Source organism: Arvicanthis niloticus, chromosome 4 (assembly GCF_011762505.2).
Source record: "Arvicanthis niloticus isolate mArvNil1 chromosome 4, mArvNil1.pat.X, whole genome shotgun sequence".
In the NCBI taxonomy this organism is placed as follows: domain Eukaryota; kingdom Metazoa; phylum Chordata; class Mammalia; order Rodentia; family Muridae; genus Arvicanthis; species Arvicanthis niloticus.
In genome coordinates this window covers 48,366,569-48,389,372 of record NC_047661.1, presented here as the reverse complement: position 1 = coordinate 48,389,372, position 22,804 = coordinate 48,366,569, and the positions used below count along the sequence as shown (strand labels likewise).

The 22,804-nt window shown below is 44.3% G+C and overlaps 2 protein-coding genes across 3 annotated transcripts in view; one reads left to right on the top strand and one right to left on the bottom strand.

Annotated features, from left to right (window-relative positions):
- Positions 1-13,126, bottom strand: part of Rsrc1 (arginine and serine rich coiled-coil 1) — a 318,816-nt gene extending 305,690 nt beyond the window's left edge. Inside the window, exons 1-3 of the mRNA XM_076933454.1 lie at positions 13,112-13,126; positions 11,395-11,940; positions 11,129-11,285 (exon numbers count right to left, since the gene is read on the bottom strand). Coding sequence (XP_076789569.1) covers positions 11,129-11,285; positions 11,395-11,940; positions 13,112-13,126 — 718 coding nt within the window. The remainder of the gene's footprint in view (positions 1-11,128; positions 11,286-11,394; positions 11,941-13,111) is intronic.
- Positions 10,852-21,072, top strand: Shox2 (SHOX homeobox 2). Of its 2 annotated transcripts, none has more exons than XM_034500105.2 (5): positions 10,852-11,399; positions 14,253-14,461; positions 16,800-16,857; positions 17,164-17,252; positions 18,880-21,072. In XM_034500105.2, exons 1-5 carry the CDS (start codon positions 11,054-11,056, stop codon positions 19,135-19,137), a joined length of 960 nt encoding a protein of 319 aa, XP_034355996.1. In that variant the 5' UTR covers positions 10,852-11,053; the 3' UTR covers positions 19,138-21,072. The 2 variants fall into 2 exon arrangements, with proteins under 2 accessions (XP_034355996.1, XP_034355995.1); XM_034500104.2 differs by having other exon boundaries at positions 18,844-21,072.
- Positions 21,073-22,804: the final 1,732 nt, after the last annotated feature.

The following is a 22,804-nucleotide window of genomic DNA, read 5'->3' as shown; positions in this document are numbered from 1 at the left end:
CTAAAGAAAGCTCATTATATCAATTTTCAAGCAGTTCAAGTTGTTCTTATCATTAACTATGTGACATTTTGTTTAGTAATTAACCAGCTAGTCCTCCATTTTTACACTCTCTGAAGATGAAAGACATTTTAGAGTTATATTTTTCGAGCCAGGTTCTAAATATTTTAAAAAATGATATTTTATTTATTTTTAGGTATATAAATGTTTGCCTGAGCGAATGTCTGTTTACCACATGAATGAAGTGCACATGGAGGCCAAAGTAACAGATCCCCTGGAACTGGAGTTACAAATGAGCCACCACGTGGGTGCTAGGAATTGAACCCAGGTCCTCTGGAAGATCTATGCTCTTAACTGCTGAGCCACCTCTTAAGACCCTGAGTTCTAAATCTTTAACAGAAAAGACCTCATCAGCCATTATGGAAGTATGAGATGAAACAATGCACTACTGTCATTTCACTTGAAACTGAGAGAAGAAATGCTAACTGAAGTTCCAAACTTGATAGTTACTGAGCAGTCAGCCAGTTCTTTACATATGGTGAGCTTGGTATGCGTCTTTTAGAAATCATTCAGCAATTTAATTTAAAAAATAAAAGAAACTGTTGATGCTTTTTTGACAGTACAATCCTACTTCTAGAAAAAGATCTAAATTTTTTATTAAAAAAATATACTGCACGGGCTTGGTATGTAACTTAGCTGGAAAAGTACTTGTCTAGAATGTAAAAAGCAGTAGGCTCTCCAGCACTGCATCATCTCTGAGTGGCCTACAATGAGTGCCTACAATGCAGCACCTAGGAGGTGGAGGCAAAGAATCAGAGGTGGAAGATCCTCCTCAACTACAGAGCTACACAGAGTCCAAGGCTAGCTAGTATGGGATGCAGGATCCTGTCTTGAAAGAAAAAGGAAGGAAGGAAGCAAGGAAGGAAGGAAGCAAGCAAGGAAGGAAGGAAGGAAGAACATTATGAAGGTTTTATTACAGCATCATCATTGTTGTTGTTTTATGTGAAGAAGCTATAAGAAAACATGTACACAGAAATAAAAATTAAAACGAACGTATAGCAAGATTACTTAAAAAACAAAAAAGCAAATAGCTCCTTCTAAGGATTTCCAAATGCAAGGATAATTCAGAACGTATCCCTCTAAAAGAAAATATCAGCTTCTTTTAGACCAAACCACAAGCAGGCATAATAGCATAACTGAACGTGGCTAATTAGAATCAACCACACCTGAGCAGATATTATAGTGCTACCCCACTATAAAGCTAGTCTCCACCAGCACTGCAGCAATCAAAACTGCACTCTTGTATGCATGATAGATACTGCATGGTGGGGTAGGCCCAAAATAACCAGTGCCACAGCCCAGGATTTACATTTTACTTTCTTTTTCTTTCTTTCTCTTTTTCTTCCTTCCTTCCTTCCTTCCTTCCTTCCTTCCTTCCTTCCTTCCTTTCTTTCTCTCTCTTCTTTCTTTTTTGTTTTTGTCTTGTAAAGACAGGTTCTGACCATGACACCCCAGGTGGCCTGCAACTCTCACAGAGATTCATCTGCCTCTGCCTCCAACTGCTAGAATTTTTTTTTTTTTTTTTTTTTTTGGTTTTTCGAGACAAGGTTTCTCTGTGTAGCCCTGGCTGTCCTGGAACTCACTCTGTAGACCAGGCTGGCCTCGAACTCAGAAATCCGCCTGCCTCTGCCTCCCAAGTGCTGGGATTAAAGGCGTGCGCCACCACCGCCTGGTTCCAACTGCTAGAATTAAAGGAGGGTTCTACCACTAGCAGCTTCAACTTTGCTTTCAGGACTCTGATTTGAAACATGAATTCCTAAGCTCTTCTCTCCAGAAGGTAATGTAAGACTCTGGCAAGCTCAACTTACCCGAGACACCCTAGTGAACAACACAAAGCCTGGGATGGATGCAAAAGCAAGAGGAAGTTTACTGTTCCAGTATGCTGGGGTCATCCTGTATCCAAAAGGAGAGGCTACCCTGGGCACCTAGTTTGGTGAACTTTTATACAGTTTCCAGGGGCAGAATAGAGAAAGAGAAACTAGGCACAATATGATTGGTGAACAGTGTGACTTTTAAACTGATTGGTCCTTAAGAGATAAGGTGACAAGAACTTTCCTTGTCTTTGGATACCAAAGGTTGTCCCTACCTGAGGAATGTGTCTACTTGCTCTGAGCTTCCCTTATCTGCAGGTGGTCACCAACCCACTCTCTACCTACCTACCCCACCATCCACACTGCCACCCCCACCCCAACCCCTGGTCCTCCTGAGGTATGTGATTCAGCCTTTCCCTTCCAGAAGGGAGGGTGCCTACCTGTTCTAAGGACTTCTCCCTTCTGGGAAGGGAGAGGGGCCTGATGGAATTTTCCAAAGGTTCTGAGATGACCTCTTCAGTAAGTAATAGTACTAAATTGTAATGGAAATAAATAGTTTCAAAATATAAAACATAACTTTTCTGAAGACTTTCTACAGTTATGTTTCTAATATAAAAAAGGAAAAAACTAAAAATAATGTCAGATTTTGATATTTAGGAATTAGCTAATCAGAACCTGTGTTACTATAAGGTAGCCTTGAGTTTCTCAAGTGCAATACTTTCTTGATAATACTTTGTGTAAGGCCCTGATGAAATATCCAGCACAAACAGCAAAAGTAAACAATAGCCAGAAGGTAGAAAACAGAAAGAAAGCAGGCCAGAGTAAAGTGGAAACATACAGAGAAAAATAACAAAAACTCCTGGAACAAAAACCCATTAATATCTTCAGGTAGATAATGAAACGATGCCACAGCAAGCAATAGAAAAATGCTCCGAGGACAGGAGAGAGCTTCGTTTAAATAAATGACAGACAAGATAGGGCTGGAAAAGGTCATACACTCACAGAAGGTGAAAGAAAATGAGGCAGACATGAAAACCTTAAAATAAAAGGAAGGAGAGCAATCCAGGAAATCCAATACCAACTGATAAAAATGCTGTTACAAAAAAATAAAAACAGAAATGAGGGGAAATGTATCAAAGACATTCTAATAAATAAATAAATAAATAAATAAATAAATGCATTTCTCCCAAGTACCTAGACAGTAAAATTTTAAAAATATAAATAAATATAGACTAGGTATAACTTAGAAAAAACCTCAGACACTAAAGATGTTGCCTAGTATAGAGAAGGCCCTTTTGAACCCAAACAAGAAAAAGCAATAATTATCAGGCACCAAGAATATAGAGACGATCTCAGATAATTCCAGAGTCACAAAATAAAACAAAGGAAAGCATAATAAAAAGCACAGGCTTTTCAAGTAGCCACAAAGGAAATTCACCTTCCAATTTCTGAAAAACTAATTCCAACTTCAACTCTTTTTCCATTTGTTACCAAATCAGTGGTGTAGTGTGAGATTAGAAAAAAAGATATTTTTTAGAAATGTAAGTTCTCAAAACGACATCTCATGCCCATCCTTCTTCAGGAAGTTTCCAAACAGTGTACTTCTCCAGGAGGAAAGCAAGACACAACAAAGCCAACACAGAGTCAAAAGGTAAGCGGCCTAACACTGAAGATAGGTAACCATCTCAGGATGAGAGCTGACCCAGGTTAAGAGATACATCAGTGGACATTATGCAGGAAGTCCTCACGTTCCAAAGTATTACATTCTAGTGTATCAACAGTTCCCAAAAGAGAGCCCAAGGAACCTTCAAGTCAGGGAATCCAAGAGGTAAAATTATTTTCATTATAATATACAAACATTATGGTTTTTGATGGTCTGAATTTTTGCAGGAATCAAAGCAGAAGCAAACTATACTAGGCTCATTACATTCTTTCCTTGTCCCACCCATTTTACATCCCACTGTCCTCTCAATAACATTCTTGATAGGACCAAGAATCTTGCTAAGTGGTAGAAAACCTGCCCAGCTTCTATAAAACCAAGGTTCAATCCCCAATCTAGCAACAGCACACAGCACACACACCCAAAAGAAATGCCACTGGCAACAGAATGAAAATCATGAGATTTATTAAATTTCAATAAACACAGTATCTATCATACAGTGAAGAATGCTGGCTGTCCTAAAATACTTCGACCAAGTTGTAAGCTGAACTAGCTGATTTTATTATAAAACATGCTTCTTATTGTAAGACTGCCAACAGATGATCATTTGGCAGCCTTTTTCCCAGACTAAATAAATATAGCCTTTTATAGCAAGAAAAATTAATGGTATTTGTCCCCAATCATAAAATGCAGCTCTTAACAGAAAGATCTGAATATTGGACAGTTTGTATCTGCCTAGTACTCAGACCTCCTTTTTTCTAGGACCAGACGCAATATTAATAAAAGTGAATGCTTGACATACAGTAAAGGATGCCAACATCTGACAGACACACCTAAGTCAGTGAACCAGTAGTTTCCAATTGCCAAGGCATATCCTTAATAAGGATAAAACAAGCAGTTATTATGTTTCAGAAAATGGGCAATTAGTTTAAGAGAATAAGGGTTCACAGAAGACATGGCAGTTTATAAGTACTTCAGCATAGTGTTTCATTAAAAAATAAAAATAGAATCTTTGCCGGGCAGTGGTGGCACACGCCTTTAATCCCAGCACTTGGGAGGCTGAGGCAGGCAGATTTCTGAGTTCGAGGCCAGCCTGGTCTACAGAGTGAGTTCCAGGACAGCCAGGGCTACACAGAGAAACCCTGTCTCAAAAAACCAAAAAAAAAAAAAATAGAATCTTTGATCCTGGGTACATGCCCTCTCCTCAATAAAAGATAGAAAAGTAAAATGGCCGAGTGTGGTGGCATATGCTTACAATCAGGCTACACAGCAAGTTCAAGGCCACCCTGGACTACCAGACACTGGAAAAAAAACAAAACAGAAAAAGTAAAAGTGGGGTGAACACTTACTTAACATACTATGAAATCCAGAAACAGAACCATCCAAAGGAATTGTAAAAACAGAGGAATTCTGTCAAAACACTGCTGTTAGACTGACCCCCTGCTGTTAGACTGACCCCCGTATGAACTCGGACACTGGCATCATGCACAGGGCCGACACAGATCCAAACCAGAAAGGGTGCCAGCCATGAGACGGAGTGGTAGAGAGGAGCTCCCATTCCCAACGACAAGTCATCTCCAGTCAACAACTGCTAGAAAGGGAACAATCAGTCCTCCAAGGGTACACAGCCCATACTTAAGGGCAGCTCCATGTCCTGAAGAAGATGGTTAACATAAAACAAACATAAAGGTATTTTTAGAATTTGTTTTTTGTCTCATATGACTTTGTTTGGTCATCTTTGTTAACCATACTGGTCTTTTGCTTGTATATTATGGTTTCCAATTTTGAGATTTTATGGATTGTGTGCGTGTGTGTGTCTACATTTTTTTATGCTCTTTCTTAGTTTCCTTTTTTTTTCTTTCTTCTTTTTGTTTGTTAGTTTGGGAGATGAGGGAAAACCATGATCAGAATACACTGTACACAACATTATTTTCAATCAAAGAATAAAACACTCCTGTTGCAACAACATCTTGTAGATTAGTGTCCCTTTTTAAAATGACAAATCACAGGACTTCCTTCCCATGTTCTGAGAGTGAAACCAGAAAAAGACATCTGTAAATGCACTACAACAACCCTATGACAACCAATTCACATCACAACTGTTACATGCTGAATTGTAGAGACTGGGTCAGCAAGGCCAATTAACAGACAAGTGCCAGCTGCCTTTGTCTTTTTCAGCTTCAGACATTTTTCGCCTTCTTATTGAACATACAGTAATAAAGTGCTACCACTTAGCAAGAAATCTCCTTTGTCTGCAAAGAAAGTGAATATTCATAAACTCTAAGACTAGAGAAGCTCTCAAAGGATAGCTACTTTCCCCACAAGGTTGTACCTGTCACATCTGCTCCACTCCTTAAAACCTGAAAACTCTACGTAGCTCCTTCACTGGGAGCTTTTACATTTAAGTTCAAAGATGACAACTTGAATACCTTCATATGCCAACACATGATATGTGAATTTATTTAACAACCTAGTACTTAGTAGGGACAAAACTGGGTTACTGGCGAATCTAGGGCTCCCCCCTCCCATAAGCATTTAAAAATACAACTTAGAAATTACATTAAAAATGACCTAAAATCTAGGTCAGACAACATCCATTGTAACTCCTGAAAAAGGTGAATGAGTTCAGGGCGGAAGTACTGGTCACATGACCAAAAGTCTTGAAGTTAAATTTACAGAATGTTTAAAGTGATGTGTGTCTATGTCAAGACAGGAAGGGTCTTTCCAGCTAACAAGCATCGGATAGACAGGAGACGGGTCGTGGGGATTCAGTGCACACTTCGCCGCATCCTCCCCCTCGCTCCGACTACCTGGAGGAGGTGAGAGTGAACCAGGCTATTAAAGAAAAACAACTGGGAAACCGAAGAACGGCGACTGAGGGCCCGGGGCCGGCGGGCTGGGGCTAACTCTCCACATCACCTCCACACTGTAGGCCACGACTGAGGCCTGCGGCCGCTCGCCACCCACAACAGCCCACTTCCGAGACCCCCAAGCCCAGGGCTAGCAGGCTGGGAAGGTCCCGGGTGCGGGGCGCATGCGCACAGCTCCAAACAGCACGCCACGGGCCCGGGCCCAACCCTCGGCGAGCTCCTAGTCACGGACTGCGCCAGGCCCCACGCCGCCTCCCGCGGAGCAAGGCCTCGCAACGCCTCCTTCGCGGGCGCCGCCCTCAAGCTCTGGACGCCGGCATCACCTGGGTCGACCTTCGGGTTCGCACCTCCTGACGTTGGGACCTGGAACCCCCTCTTCTAACCACGGCGCCGCCGCGTCCTCAGAACTTGCTTCAATTTAAGCTCAGCGCCTTCCTGGTTCCAGCAGCAGGCAGCGTCAGCCGAGCTGTCGAGTGCGTCGATGCAGGCTGCTGGGCCATTAGGAATGCCGAGCGAGTGGATTGTCATGCCGCCAATTTTTTGTTTAATGTTTGTTTTGCGTGTTTGCATAATTGGATTTTCTTATTCCCCAAAAGCAATAAAGGTGGTACTATGGGATGTTACTGCCTTAGTATTTGCCGTTATCGTCACAGATAATCAGCAAACATCTACATCGTGAGAAGTTATGTTTAAGACATCTGCGCAGAGCAAAATTGGTTAGTTCCTGTTGAGCGGGGTGGAAATTCGCCCAACAATAATAAATCAGGGGAGTGTGTCTCCATAGAGTCGTGTGTGATTAAATTGTAATGATTTATTTGCAAAAATACATTAAAACCGGTGAGGTTTTTTTCTGCCATGAAGGTGAAGGCATTCACGGATTGGACGCAATTAATTTCTCATATTAAAGTAACTGTTGGACAGAGAGAAGAAATCTGCCCGATGCGAGAAGTTCTCTCTAGATGAGAAAGCAAATGAGTAGATTTATTTTAAAAAACAAACAAAAAAACAAAACAAAACAAAAAACCTCTTCCACTATCGAAATTAAAGAAACATGGCATTTTCTATAACATACAGAATTTTCCTTGTATGACTTTTCTTTCATGATTTAGTGTAAGGAAACTAAACCAAGGAGATATATAAAATATTAACTTGGTTCAGGCCGACTGTTAGCTAGATATCAAGGTACAGATATTCACAGACATTTGAGATGGAAAACACCTCCACTGTAGATCTCTTCCTGGGAAATAGCTGGACCTTAACTAGACAGTTTTAAGAAACCGTTTTAAAACATAACTGGAACACTACATGTTTGTTTTAAATAATTTAAGAGCTGGGGGAACTCTTGGGGTCCTGAATTTTTTTTATATCTGTCCATAGGCTGTCATCTGAGCTTTAAAGTCAATGTTCCTTTCAAAACTTTGACAAAATAAAAATAAAATAAAGGTCTTGAAATGTCTCATCTCAGAAAAATATTTGCTGTTTAGTGAAACGTCATACTCCATAGCTTTTATTAATAAAATTTCCAAACTTTTAACTTCTTAAAACAAACTTCCTAAAAGAGGACCTACTGGGGACAGGGAAAGGGAAAGGGATGAGAGGATATAAGAGACTAGCAGAAGAGGGATATGTTTTCATATGTGGAAAATTCATAACAAAACTTATACAACTATATGCTAATAAAAATTTTAAATTAAACTTCCTTTACACAAGTACGACTCTGTAGCCAGACACTGGAGATTTATCATTGCTTCATCCGCCATCCCTACAGTTAAAAATGAGTCAAGAAGATGAAATAATAGGGAACTCTGTTGGTTTAAATTACACAATAGTCATGCCTGAGCCGTCTCTAGTTACCTTTAAAGTGGTCATCTTTCCCTCTAGCACAGAAGATGGCATAAGAGTTTATATTTAAGTCATATGCTTAACGGGATAAAGAAGTATCTGGAGGGTCTCCTGATCCCTTATCAGGCTTTCAGCAGGGGTTATTTGGGAGGTGTTTATGAATATGTATTTCATCATTCAAGTTGAAAGCTACTGGAACACCATATCGACTTAGTAGATCCCATTACTAAATAATCTTTTTAAACAGTTTCACAAAAGAGTAACATTTTATGATTATTTTCCCAGAATTACAGTGTTACAGAGCAACGCTCAGTTTGACATTGTTCCTAAATTCAGAGAAGTTAGAAAGTGTTAAGTTTTTGAGTCTTGTGAAATAATGAAGAGTTCAGGCACGTCGATAATATATCTAAATGCTGTTGAATGCCATTGCTCTTAATCATGTAAAGGTACACTCTTGTCCTAAAAGCAGGAAAAAAAGTGCTTTCAGAAGGAAAGATAATATTAAAGAAAAAGTAAAGCAACATTTCTAATAAGCTTTATTTTCATGTCCTTTAAATATGCAGTGCAGTCTGAGGAGTAGTTAGTATTACATGAAGTTATAGAACGTCTTAAATTACACTTAGTCGAGAAACCATTATGTACCACAATTTTGTGGTCTCTTTACCATTGTTCCAGGTTGTTTTGATGGAACTTCTGAAAGTATTTGCTAAGTGTGCTGTGTTGTTCTAATCAATAAGTAGAAGATATACATATTAATGATCTGTAACTGCTTTCATTTTTACTGAATACTGGATCCAAGAGAACGAAAACATCATCTTTTAACATCAAACAAAACTCATTAATATTCAGTATACTGAAAATGCCCCCAAACTCGCACTTAAAGAGGTATATTTATTTACATATTCAAGTAAGTGTAACATTTCATATGTAAACATTCTTTTGTGCACGTAAACAAAGTATTTGCATAGCTACAAATCTCACAGCAAGCCGTGGCTTAGAGCAGACAGACACTTTCCCCTCCCATATAACAAACAGTTTTTATAAAATAAGTCAAAAAATACAATTTTTAAGTTATAAATCAGAGAGAAAGAGAGTTACCCCCACTCCGAAGAGCGAGTCTTTTTTTCACAGTCCACGGTAAACAAAAATTAGTCGAGCGACAAGCAACGTCGGTAATTTTTTCCGCAGAACTCAAAGAGGGATCATCTTTTGTTTCTCAAAATTAAGAAAGCGAACTAGAATGTTCTTCAAGATGCTAAATAAGTGAGGACAGGGTGCAGGGAGTTGTTAGGAAAACGGGTAAGAACCCCTAAACCTCATAGAGAAAAAACGAAATGGAACTGCTCCTGACCGTGCTGTAAGAAAACACCTTAAGACGGAATCTGGCAGGCAACAGCTGCTCAGGAAACAAGTTAAATCGACCAAACCCTTTCTAGCGGGATGTGTCTTTATGGAAGTCAGCTTTGACTCCAAGGAGTGAGTAGTAGGGTGAATTACTGGAACCAGCATTCAGTGAGGCTGGCTGCGCGTCGGAAAGATCCTAAAAAGAGGTGAAGCCGTCAGAGGAGCTGCGTAGAAGCCCCATTCGCAGCAGGCACGTGAAGCTAGGATGCACCGCTGTTCAGCTGCATCGGCCTGGAGCAGGAAGGGGTGCAGGAACGGAATACTGGAGTGGTGGCTAGGCCTATTAACCGTAGAGAACCCAATGCTGGGCCAGAGACCAGGGGTCACCATTGTGGGGTCGAGCAGTTGGGGTGCCCACCCAGAGTGAGGCTGTAGGGTCGGGTACTCTCGGAGGATACCCACTGACTCTGATTGCAATGCACTTGTCAGTTTCCTCTTGGCTCCGCCTCCGAGAAGTCTATCCAGCTCCCCAGTGTTTTACTAAGTCGTGACACCAACGCAAAATCCACGCTTAATTAAATTAATTAGGGATTCTTGTCAATCTTGGATTAATGGCCAAGAGCACCCGCGGCCGAGGCTATCAGAAAACCCGACCGCTGAGGACCAGCCTCCTCTCCCCGCCCCTCTGCTCCCCTGCTTGCCCTCCCTCTCCAGCCGGGTGGACTCCAGCCTGGATCCTCCATCCTCAATATTCACATTCATATTCATTCTCTCTCTCTCTCTCTCTCTCTCTCTCTCTCTCTCTCTCTCTCTCTCTCTCTCTCTCTCTCTCTCTCTCTCTCTCTCTCTCTCCTTTCCTCCCCCTCTCTCTCCTTTCCTCCCTCTCTCCCTTCCTCACTCCCTCTCCTCCCCACCCCAGGTAGTGGCGCTCCTGCTACCCGCGAAGGGGTTCACTAGGAGTTGCGAGGGGAGGTAATTTACTCAGAACAAGAGGCCCGCCTTTAGGAAGTATAAATAGTGAGACTTCAAGAGCTGCGTCGCTATCAGATCTGAACTCTCCGCAGGAAGAATTGTCAAAGATCTTAACATTGAACACGCGCACTCCGGCAGGGAAGCATCAGTTCCCATTTCCCTCTGGCGGCCCCCGCCCCTTCCCTCCTCCCTCCTCTCCCCCTTCACCCCCTCCCTCCCTCCTCCTCCTCCTCCTCCTCCTCCTCCTCCTCCTCCTCCTCCTCCTCCTCCTCCTCCTCCTCCTCCTCCTCTTACTTCTTTTTCTCCTTCTACTTCTCCTCTTCTTTCTTCTCCTCTTTTTCTTCTTCCTCCTCCTCCCTCTCCTCCCCCATCCCCCTGCCCCATTGATGTGTTATTATTGGGGGGGCTGGAGCAGTAAAAAAAGAAGGAGGAAAAAAGAGCGGGGCTCGGCAGGGAGAGCTTGAGCGCGAGGCTGACCGGCGGCGGCAGCGGCCGCGATGGAAGAACTTACGGCGTTCGTCTCCAAGTCTTTTGACCAGAAAGTGAAGGAGAAGAAGGAGGCCATCACGTACCGGGAGGTGCTGGAGAGCGGGCCGCTGCGCGGGGCCAAAGAGCCCGGCTGCGTCGAGCCGGGCCGCGACGACCGCAGCAGCCCGGCAGTCCGGGCGGCCGGCGGAGGCGGCGGCGCGGGAGGAGGCGGAGGCGGAGGCGGAGGAGGCGGAGGAGGTGCTGGAGGAGGAGGAGCAGGCGGAGGAGCTGGAGGAGGGCGCTCTCCCGTCCGGGAGCTGGACATGGGCGCCGCGGAGCGGAGCAGGGAGCCCGGCAGCCCGCGGCTGACGGAGGGTAACGGCCTGCCCCCGGCCGCGGTTCCCCTTCCCGCCTTCCCCTGTCCTCGGGGCGGGAGAGGACCCGGGACCCGAGTGGGAGGAGGGCGGCATCGCAGAGGGCCCTGGACCCCAGCTTTGGGAGATACAGGGATAGTGGAGGGGTAAGAGGCCAGACTGCTCAGTCGTGGGTGGGGTCCTCGCGTGGGGGAGGGCATGGGGTTGCGCGCACCCTTCTCTGTCGCTCCGGTTGCACCGAAATGCGCTTTTTGCAAGCGGGAGGATGGGGCCCGCGCTGCGGGACGACGAAGTTTGTGTGGCCCGCTTCGAGAAGGGGTGCGGCAGGGGCTCACTAGGAGGCCGGTTGTAACTAGCATGTAGTCCCGAGTTTGCCAGAACCCCTTTCCTAGGCCTAAAGGATCCAGAAGGGGAGGTGGGGGAGAAAGAGAAGAACCACACGACGTTGCCCCTTCTTTAGAGCTGCCATTAAAAACCACTGTAACTCTGCAAAGCCCCTGAATATTCGGATCTTGGGGACCAAACTTCAGATTCTCGGTGAACTGTTAAGGTAGAAGCCAGTCAAAGGTCCAGGCCAAGGTGATTCCCTCTCGGTGGAGGCACTGAGGAGTGTCTGGTTGGGGGGCGGGGGCGACGACAACGATGCTATACACACAATTTCTTTACTGCTTAGAATCGTGCAGTACTTCAGGAGAGGAAGAGAAAGAGAGGAGAGAGAGAAAGAGAGGAGAGAGAGAGAGAGAGAGAGAGAGAGAGAGAGAGAGAGAGAGAGAGAGAGAGTGTGAGTGTCTCTTTTGGAAGGCAGCAGTGTTAGAAAACGGCTTTATCTAGCCGGTGAAGCGTCCATCAACTCAAAGTTAAAAATTAATTTGGCACTCGGTACTGCAGTAACTGGTGTGCTGCCATATTTTTCCAATTAAGAAAATATGTGGCATGCGTAGAATCACAAATTTAAGCAAGCAATTAACTTGTTTATAACACGGTCTGTTCCTGTTTAGGCCATTAAGTGGAAAGTTGGGGGCGAAAAAGACATTATATTAAGTCTATTAATCAACTTGAAATTTGGACTTGTTTCCCTTTGAAGCCCCTAAACTTTGAGGGGAATATACTCTGTGGGTGACAACAAAGCCGTTACACCTTCCCATCTGAAGAATATGTGTTCGTGCTTAAATTTTTACTACGATATTAGTAAGAATGTTTTCCTATTAAATTGACCCCTAATGTTTGCTGTGACCTTATGTACTTCCTTCCCGGAGGAAGGACAAACGTCCACAAAATGAACTCCAAGAAGCAGAAATGCAGGCAACAAATAAGGTCACTGTATAGAGTGCCAAACTGGGGCGAGATGTGGCGGTTCGCCTTCACCCAGATCCAGGGCCGCGTTCCCCTTAATTTAGAACGTGACAGAGTAAAAGGATAAAGGGGCCCGGAGAGTAACCCTTCAAGGTTCATAGCTCAGGGACTTGGGTTAGATAGCCCGGGAGAGCCTGGGTGAGTCAGTTGCTGAGGTTGCTGGTTTCCAAGATCTGGGCAAGTGTTAATTTATTTGTAGTTTGGCTCTTTAGACTTATTCCCCACCCCCTCCGGATCCTGGGTTGGGAGGAATCGAAAACAGCCTCTACTAATCTAAACTTAGCTTTGACAGTGGACCTCCATCTCCAAATCATGCAGAGGATGAAGGTTGGGTGGACCTTATATTGATATGGGCCTGACTTTGGCTGTCCTCATCGTTGCCCTTTGACATACATGTAGATCATTCCTCTTGTGGCTCTCTTTGCTCACACTGCCAGAGCTCCTATCTTTTACGTGGAAGGAAAGGACAGCAAAGTAACAACGGATGTGAGGGGAAAATGCATATTTTATTAAACATCCGAGCGGCTGGATGCATGAAAAGATTTTGAACAGCCAATAGAAAACCGAGGAATGTTCTGCTTGAACCTGTTGATCTCAGTGGGTTTAAGCCTTTAGGGTCGAGCCTTGGTTTCCACCGGGGAGGGAGAAGGAGAGAACAGATGCAGCGGTGGGTTTTGCTGACCACCAGAGTCTGTCTGTTTTGCCGCCTCTACCCTTCTGGCCCAGCGTGGGCGGCCAGTCAGTCATCCAGGCCGCCAACATGGCGTGGTTGCCTGTGCCAATTCGACCTGGGTCTGGCAGGGAGCGCAGGGACTGCCTAGTTGCTGATGGAACCATCCGTAGGGGTCTGGTCCGAGCCCTTGGGTGCCCGGGGACATGGCTTTTGGTGCAGCGCGGTACCAGAATCTCGTTTTCCAGCTGCGACCCTTCAGCGGGCCCAGTTGTTCCTAAATTAGACCAGCAAGTTTGCGGGAGGCAAAGGGCCAGAGGCAGCAGAGGCTGGCGGGACAGCGGAACAGCCCTCTGGGGATAGCTGGCGTGCGAGGCCATCCCGTGGCCTTGCCGCGCCCTTTAACCGAGACCGCGCTCTGTGAAAGGCCCGCGCAGCGCTTTTGATTTCCGTGAGTGTGTGGGTCAGTGAGTGCCATAGGGTCAGGAATGCATTTGGTGTTGAAGAAGGAAAGAAGGGAAGGGAACAGGTACTGAGAGGGTGAGCTAAGACCCCAGTTGAGTTGGGTAGCTGCGTGCCCATCCTGTCCCCAGGCAGCCTTACAGAAGAGACTTTGCGGGGTCTCAGAGACCCCCATCCTCTCTCCGGGTCTTCATAGAGATGCCCGCCCCCAGGGGTTAGGAGTCTCTACTCTTCTTCTGGAAAAATCTGGTAATGGAATTATCTTGCTTTTTCTTTTTTTTTGTCCGTGTGTGTGTGTGTGTGTGTGTGTGTGTGTGTGTGTGTGTTTTGTGCTCCGACGCACGTGTGGTCCTTCCGTGCCCTCTTCAGTGTCCCCTGAACTGAAGGATCGCAAAGAGGATGCGAAAGGGATGGAGGACGAAGGCCAGACCAAAATCAAGCAGAGGCGAAGTCGGACTAATTTTACCCTGGAACAACTCAACGAGCTGGAGAGGCTTTTCGATGAGACCCACTATCCAGATGCTTTCATGCGCGAGGAACTGAGCCAGCGACTGGGGCTATCTGAGGCCCGAGTACAGGTACCCCCATTGCGAGGAGGTGGAGGCTGGGTCCTGAGCGCCAGAATGCTACACACCTAATGTTTTCAGGCAGCTGCAGGTGTCTGGTGTGAGATGAGAAAGGGAGGAACATCTTTACTAAAGATCTTATTTTCTAAAATGGATTTTGATCCCGTAGCCCCTTTCACCCCTAAGCCAACATATGTTCGCTGAAAAAGAAAGCTGCACTGGGCTTGCTCCCAGAGTTTCTATTAACCACACCCCCCCTCGCCCCTCGCCCCTCGCTGTCTTTAATGTGGTTTAATCCTAATGGGCCCACTTTTATAAGCCTAAAAAAAAAGTGCCACAGAAAACGTTTTATCTCTGAAGCTTTAAAAGTTACAACGAGTATTTTGCTCTCTGGAGTTGGGTTTCGTTGAGGGTCTAGGTTTGCCAAACGGATATACCAATTAGGTTTATAGATGTACAGACTATAAAGAAAATTAGCATCTGTTAAGTGCAAAAATTTACAGTGTACTGCTAGCAGATCGGTCTCTAACTGAGCGAGAAACAGAGGGCACAGAATGTGTTTGCCCACCCTTTGTTCCTTCACTTAACCAACGCAAAGAGCCTGAACCCATGAAAACTCCATTTTAAAACATCTTATTATCCATGTTTGCAAAGCCTGGTCTTCAGAATATCACATGAAGTCAGAACTGCAGCTTTTTTCATTATTGGTTGTTTAGGTGAATGTAAAACCCAAAATGTGGGGTTGAGGATAATCTAAAGGGGGAATTATAAACACGCATGCATATCCTTCCAGCTTTATGAGGAACAAATTTAAACGTTTCAGATTGTATTTCCGCTCAAATAATAAAATTGGGAGAAAATGATGGTCATTATTTGTTTGAACACATGGAGCAGTTTTAGACTAGAACATCTGCAGCTGTTACAAAGTATCGCTGTAACAGATACTCCCTGGGTCTCTGGGCGGAGAGACCACCATCTGTAAGGAACTATGCACAATTCTTATGGGGCTTCCCCGCATCTTGTAATAGGATCAGGGGAAAAAAAAAACAGAGCAGTAACGTGGACAGAGAAAAAATAATAATAGGCCGCCTTGGTCATCACGACGTCAATCCTAGAGCCTTCCTTTTTTAAGCCCGTTCTGCTTTGCAGCCTGCGCTGAGCTCTCTAGAGACTCCGCAACCCCTTAAAACCGTGATAATTATTGCAGCCGTGAGTAATAGTATCTCCATTCCAACTCTTCTAGGGGGGAAAAAAGAGTCAAGAAGCCTCAGGCCATGTGAGTCACACAAAGGATGCCACCCTGGCATGAAATCCACCCTTCTATTATACTCAATATCAGGAGGATTTTTGAAGATTTACATTGACTGTGGCACTTGATTTCAAAAACTTACCAGAAAAGGCTCTGAAGCAATATTTTCCTTTCATGGTTTTTTTAAACATTAATTTGTGAATCAATCAATATGCTGTATTGTTGGAACTGTATTATTGGAGTCTTATTTGAATTTTAAAAAATCTGTCACACTGACTTGAAGAGTTGGCAAGTTATTTAAGAAGATCATATCCAATGTCCAGGGATTACTTGATACCTCTCCTTTTTGTGGCACACTCTTTATTTTTAAAAATGAAATTTATTATGGCGCTCTCTCTCTCTCTCTCTCTCTCTCTCTCTCTCTCTCTCTCTCTCTTTCTTACTCCTTATATTTTCATTTAAGTTACAGGAGCTATTTTCTGTAATCTTTCCTACTGTCCCAAGTAGTGGCTTTTTCTATAGGAGCAAATTAGATTATCATGATAATGGCACAATTATTCTGCTACTGTGTTACACTCTGCTGCACAGAGGGACAGAGAAATTCTAAACTTCTTTGTAGTGAGGCTTTTATGACACTAATTACCACCCCCATGTCCCTCCCCACCACCAAAATAAGAGTCATTATTTGCTTTACTGTTTGGTTTTTCTTCTAGATGAAGCTAATTAATATTATAGGCTATTAATGAGTCCATTTTTCTTGGGTCTTAACTGGGTAAACATTTAAACCCATTATCACATTGGTGTCAGGTACCAGGGAGTGTTTTGGACCCCTGAGACTCTGTAATGTGGAAAGATGAAACCGGAACTAGTAGTAATTTATCAAGGAACAATTTATTTTTCAAAGAATCTAGGAAATCTTTCTATTTTGTACTTGATCTACATTTTTTATTTTAAAAAGTGAGGCTGGTTTGTATAAATTTAACATTTGCTTTTTATTTCCCAAGACTTTCCTAAACACTGCTCCCCCCCCCCCCATGGTACTACTATAATTTAAGATGTTTTGAAATATCACAGTTTATGATTTTCTCTCTCAATTTTTAGGTTTGGTTTCAAAATCGAAGAGCTAAGTGTAGAAAACAGGAAAATCAACTCCATAAAGGTATATCTCATAATTCATTTTATCATTAAGTAGAAGTGGGTTTGGAGTATTGCTTTAACTAAGACAAAGAACATCCTAAGAATGATGAAGGGACTTGATTTAAGAAAAATTTCTGGGCAGTTAATGAAAGTTCTACTACTTCGAAGCAAACTACAACTTATTTTAATTATCGCAGTAACTTAGAAAAATGACAGTCCAGAAATGACTTGCTACCACTTGGCAGCTTGGAAAATTGTTTTAGAAATGTTTACCTCACATCTCACTTTTCATCTCTCTCTTTTTTTGTTTCTTTGTTTGCATTTGTAGGTGTCCTTATAGGGGCCGCTAGCCAGTTTGAAGCTTGTAGAGTTGCACCCTATGTCAACGTAGGTGCTTTAAGGATGCCATTTCAGCAGGCAAGTACAACCTAGCTTCAAGCTTTTTTTAAGTGTAAAAAGGTCTGGATGTCTGTTTGAACTGCTAAACAGACCCTGTTTCTAAGTTTCAATTGCCCATTCAGTTGAAGAACCAATTTTAAGACTATATAGTGGACACACTCCCCTTTAAAAAGCTATACAGTGTCATGGCCTTGAATACTCAGTCATTTCTGTCTTCATAGGAACCCTCAAAGGAGCCTGAAGGGAGCAGCCTGTCCTTTAAAAATGCACTTAAGATTGCACCTGGGGATAGGAAGAAACAGCCTTTGATTGGGATTTTATCAAATCAAATACAGAGGCTGGTCCAAGGGTGTTTTAAAAGGAATCCTCTAAATATTCCTTCTAGGTGTTTTTTTTTTTTTTTTTTTTTTTTTTTTAAATCCCTTAGTCACATTAAATGACTCTGCCATAAGAAAAATAAATGCAACTATTCCCCATTCAGACTTATTTTTAAAAAGCTGTCCTTTTAAAAAAAAAAAAAAAAGGTTTCATCTCTGATAAAGAGGGAAGACTTATTCTTTCCAAGGCTGACTGTCCTACCACAGAAATCCATTCCTCAGAGAAAAAAATCTTTAGAATAACTTTTTAAAAAGGAAAGCCTACAGCACTGATGTAATCCTAGGGAATCCCAGTGTTCTGAATTCCCCACTCTCTAAGCTGGAGGGCAAAATCCTCTCCTTTCCTAGCAACTGTCTGACCTTCCCCATCTTCAGCAGGCATCCCTGCTCACCAAGGCTGGAATGTCACAGATGAGCTCTCAGTCACCAGTACCCTGGACTGGGGAGACTCCAAGTAATTCTCATCTATTGAGAATTAGAGTTAGAGTCCAGGTATCCCTCCCTACGGAGACTCTTGGATCTTGTTAGAAAGGAATTTGAAATGAGAATAGTTGGAGAGAGAGAGAGAGAGAGAGAGAGAGAGAGAGAGAGAGAGAGAGAGATCTCCAGCACTTATTAGGAAACTGACCTTACCTAAGAAGGTAGAGTTCTCTAGGTCATCAAAATCAGCCACACTTAGAAGGTTGTTAGAAACCTAGACTGAGTCCCAACAAACTAGACCTGCTGACTCAGAGTTTGTATTTAAACTAACATGATCCTCAGGTGATTCCCACGGTAGGAAAAGTTAATACCTGCAGATTCAATCGCTTCCCTAAATGACAAGAAAAAGTTACACATTTATGTTTCAGTAGTGTGTCTAGGAGTATGTGACAAAGACAGGAGAGGATGACAGTCCTTAACCCCAGCCTCTCCAAGATGTTATTGCTATGTTGAGGTGGGTGATCCATGGCGGCTACGTTAAGGTCACCCATTCACCCACGCAGTTCCCGAAGGGGCCACCACATTCTTGCAGACAGGGACTAGGAACTCAAGGAAACATGTTCATCATGACCTGGGGGTAGAGATGGGACACTAGAATGTGAATGTGGTGTCCCAGATTTAGTAAAAAGCCTATAACGTCCTTCTCCAAGCAGATACGTTGCAAATGTTGCTTCCCTGTCGCGCACCCCAATTCTCCCCATAGCCAAGCTGGACGCCTTTAATGTTCTGTTTCTATTCTGTTGTCACCCTAGGATAGTCATTGCAACGTGACGCCCTTGTCCTTTCAGGTTCAGGCGCAGCTGCAGCTGGACAGCGCCGTGGCGCACGCGCACCACCACCTGCATCCGCACCTGGCCGCGCACGCGCCTTACATGATGTTCCCGGCACCGCCCTTCGGACTGCCGCTGGCCACGCTGGCCGCGGACTCGGCCTCCGCCGCCTCGGTGGTGGCCGCCGCCGCCGCCGCCAAGACCACCAGCAAGAACTCCAGCATCGCGGATCTCAGACTGAAAGCTAAAAAGCACGCGGCCGCTCTGGGTCTGTGACGCCGGCGCCAGCGCCACGGTCGGTGGAGCCTCCTAAGCAGCGCGACCCCGCACGCCCTCCGCGACCGGCTGCTTCTCCCGCACCCGCTTCGGACCGCCTAGGCCTGTCCCTTCCCCGCTGACTGCCGCCTTTTCTTTCTGCACCCTGGATCCCCAGGGCGGGACTCTGCGCTGGACCCGGGATCCCACGAGGGCCACCAGCCCAGGGGCTCCTGCCCACCCGCCCTTGGGACTAAAATTCAGCTTTGTAGGAGCGGGTTTGGGGAAGTCTGGATAGAGACTGGACAAAGGAGTGTGGCAACACTGAGGAGTGGATAGCGCCACAGCTGCGGCGACGGACTCGTTCATAGGAGTAAAATCTTGCTAACAACAAATGAGCGAAAACAAAAAAAGAATAGAGAACAAACTAGAAAGAAAATGAGAAAGGGAGCTTGTTTCTTATTGCTATTTGGCTGGAATTAGAGAGAGAACGACGAAGCAAAACAATTCTTAAAATTATTTTGTACATAAAAAAAAAAAAAAACGGGAAAATAACCTGGATGAATCTTGAGAGAAAGGGGGGAGGGATTTACCAACTAAAATGTATGTTTTTTTAAAATGGTCCAAGAAAACAAAACAGAAGGAAGAGGTATACTTATTTAAAGAATTAAGATGAAAAAAAAAAAAGCGCAGCTGGGAAGTTCACAGGTTTTGAAGCTGACCTTTTTCTGCGAAGTTCACTTTAATACGAGACATTTGATAAGAGAGGCGGGCCTCCTTTTACGTTGAATCTGATGCTTTGAGTTTTAAAACACCATGTATGGAAGAGCAAGAAGAGGGAAGACAGTGTGACAACGAGGAGGGAAAAAAAAAAAAAGGACGTTTATACAAAAAAAAAAAAAAAAGCGATACCACAGACAATGATTCCTCTGAGAAATTATTAAGGCAGAACTGTCCAGACTGCTGACAGTAAATTCTGGTTTGCATGTTACTTGTATTCCATTGATGGTGTCCCTTCCCCTCCCACTCTCACGTGCACTCACTACACTTTCATTCTCAGTAGGAAAAGCGTCTGGAAATTGATGTGAATCCATATATAATTTGTCCGGCCTTTGATCCCAAGGGGCAAAGGAAAAAAAAGTCATAAGGGAGTAAAATACACTCTGAGTCTTCCAAGAAGACGGAAGCTGTTAGGAAAAATGGGCAAAGACAAGAGAAGAGCAAAGGAAGTCACGAAGGTACACAGCCGGGCATCGTGATAGGCGCTTTATCTGTTCACTCCCTTTTCGTGAATTCCCTCTTGCTAGTTTAAGTCCTATTTGAGGACAATGCTTTATTCCCAACCCCCTCTCTATCCCGTCAAATTCACCTTAAACGACACCCAGCTAGGTACAGACACTAGGTTTGTGTATAATATGTTGATAAACACGAACAAAGTTTATTTTGGCTATAATGTGTGAACTAATGGTTGACTTTCAACATTTGCATTTTATCTCACAAAGGTGTATCTATTCAAGTAATCTTGGTTTTTTGTTTCAATTTCATGTAGCTATTTAAACAGGGATACCTTGGGCTAAGCAACCTGTAGCCCTACTTCTCTAGCAAGCCTCTTTAGGACCCCCCTTTAATTTACATGAAAGAGGAAAAGCTCTTCTTACTGAACTTTGGTATGCGTTTGAGCTTTGTAACTATTTGTTCTCCATGAAAACAAAATTATTTATATTTGCCATATTTTTTCTAGTGTATTAAGTTATTTTAAACAAAAGAAGATGCTGTTATGACGTGTTGTCAGTACAAAATGTTTCAGCTCCACTTCTGTTAAACCTTTTAAATAAGTGCCAAGTTATTAATCTAAGACACTTTGCGATCAATCAATTGAATGAAAATAGTATTGTTTCATTTGATGGGGTGCGCGTCATCTTTGTTCTTGTTACTATTAAAATATCCGGGATACTCTTTCCTTCTTCCTTTTTGGTGATATATTCATATATTCTCTCTCATATTCTCTCATGTTCTCTGTCTTATATTCTTTCTCTCATATTTTCTCTTTCTCTCCCTCCCGCCCTCCTCTCTCTTCCTCCCTGCCCCCACCCCTAGTGCCACACTGCTCATAAGTAAAAGTAGCCAAGGAACCCTGAAAATAGTGACCCTGTGGATCCCTAGCGCTGAGCCATCTCCTCTCACCTCACATTTAAATACCTACTATGGAGCCCAGATTATGCTAAACCAACAAAAAAGAACAGATTAGGAAAACATCAAAGACTATAATCCCCTGCCTAAGATGTTTCTCCTTCAATTTGCTATACTTTCATCCTTAAAGTTTGTTTGGGTCATTTTGGGGAGAAAGAAAATAGTGGTCACGCAGCTGCCTCTGGCTTGTTATATATGGTATTATCAACAATTGATCGCAGATCGCATCACTTCCTGGAGCTGCTAGTTTGGAAGTAGACTCAGGGCAGGAGATGCATTGGGAAACAAAGCACCCCCCCACCTCCTTCTCAGTCCTGTTTGGCGTCAATTGCTCTCTCCCAAACTCTCCTAGAGCTTGAAGATGGGTTCCTGCCCTGTCAATTTGAGTGTGTTGGAGAGGGGGAGGAGCATGGGGGTGGAGATTTGTGCGCGCGCGCGCGCGCAGGATGAAGACCTGGAGACCCAGTCTCAAACAGGCCTGAGTCCGGAATGTCCTTTCTAGCACCTGCCCAGATTCAAAGAGAGGAGCCCCTAGCGGAGGTCCCAGAGGTCTTAGCAACCCCTGGTGTCGCGAGTTAACAGATAAAGTAGTGACCCCCTATGGAACCCGCAGCACACTCTGCTTTCCTCCGGGACTCAGCGCGCCTTTGAAGCTGATCCTCAGACTAGAGGTGGGGCAAGAAGTTGTCCCTTGGCTACCAGAAGCTAGTGAGCAGGAGCCGGTCTTGTCCTTTCAGTCCAGCCCTGTGGCTTTCTTGGTTGGTGAAGTCGCGGTTGGCTATAGAGTAGTCCTCCTCGCCCAGGCGGTCCCGGAGAGGTACCGGCGGTCCGGGAGAGGTCCTGGTGCATCTCCTGGGCCTGGCTCCGAATCCTCGGGGTTCAAGTGATAATCTTAACCTCAGGTCAAGGAAGGTTCCATCACTCTCAAGACCCGCCCCCAAAGGGATATAGAGGTCACACGAGGAGAACGCGGGACAGGGGAGCGGCGTCCAGTGCCCACTACAGTTCTTCAAGGTATCCTGGGCTAAGTCCCAGGTCAAAGGCACGTCCCTGCCGACTGGGAGCTGGGTACCACCCATGCCCGTGTTGCGGGCCTATCATGAATGCTGAGGTCTAAGAAGGGAGAGGAAAGCTAGGTCTAGTGAGAAGGCCAAAGGTTCCTGGCCAGGTCAGAGATACGAGGCCACCACTTTTCTCTCCCTTGAGGCACAGAAGGATACAGGCGGATGGATCACCCTAACTGTTTGGGGTCCGAGCTTTTGATCCAGGCTCTCTGGGCCACTTTCCCAGATCTTTGCCGCTCAAACTGTTGGGCAGATAACTGGGTGAGCCAAATTCAAACCCCCGCGGTTTTGGAACCACCCCTAGAAGAAGTTTGAGGACGTCTTGGCCAAAATACAGTATTTGACTCCCCGAACCTTAATCTTTCATGGAATGCAAACCTTTCCTTAGTTAGAAAATTCACATTGGGGGTGGAGTAGGGCGGAGCTGAGTCAAA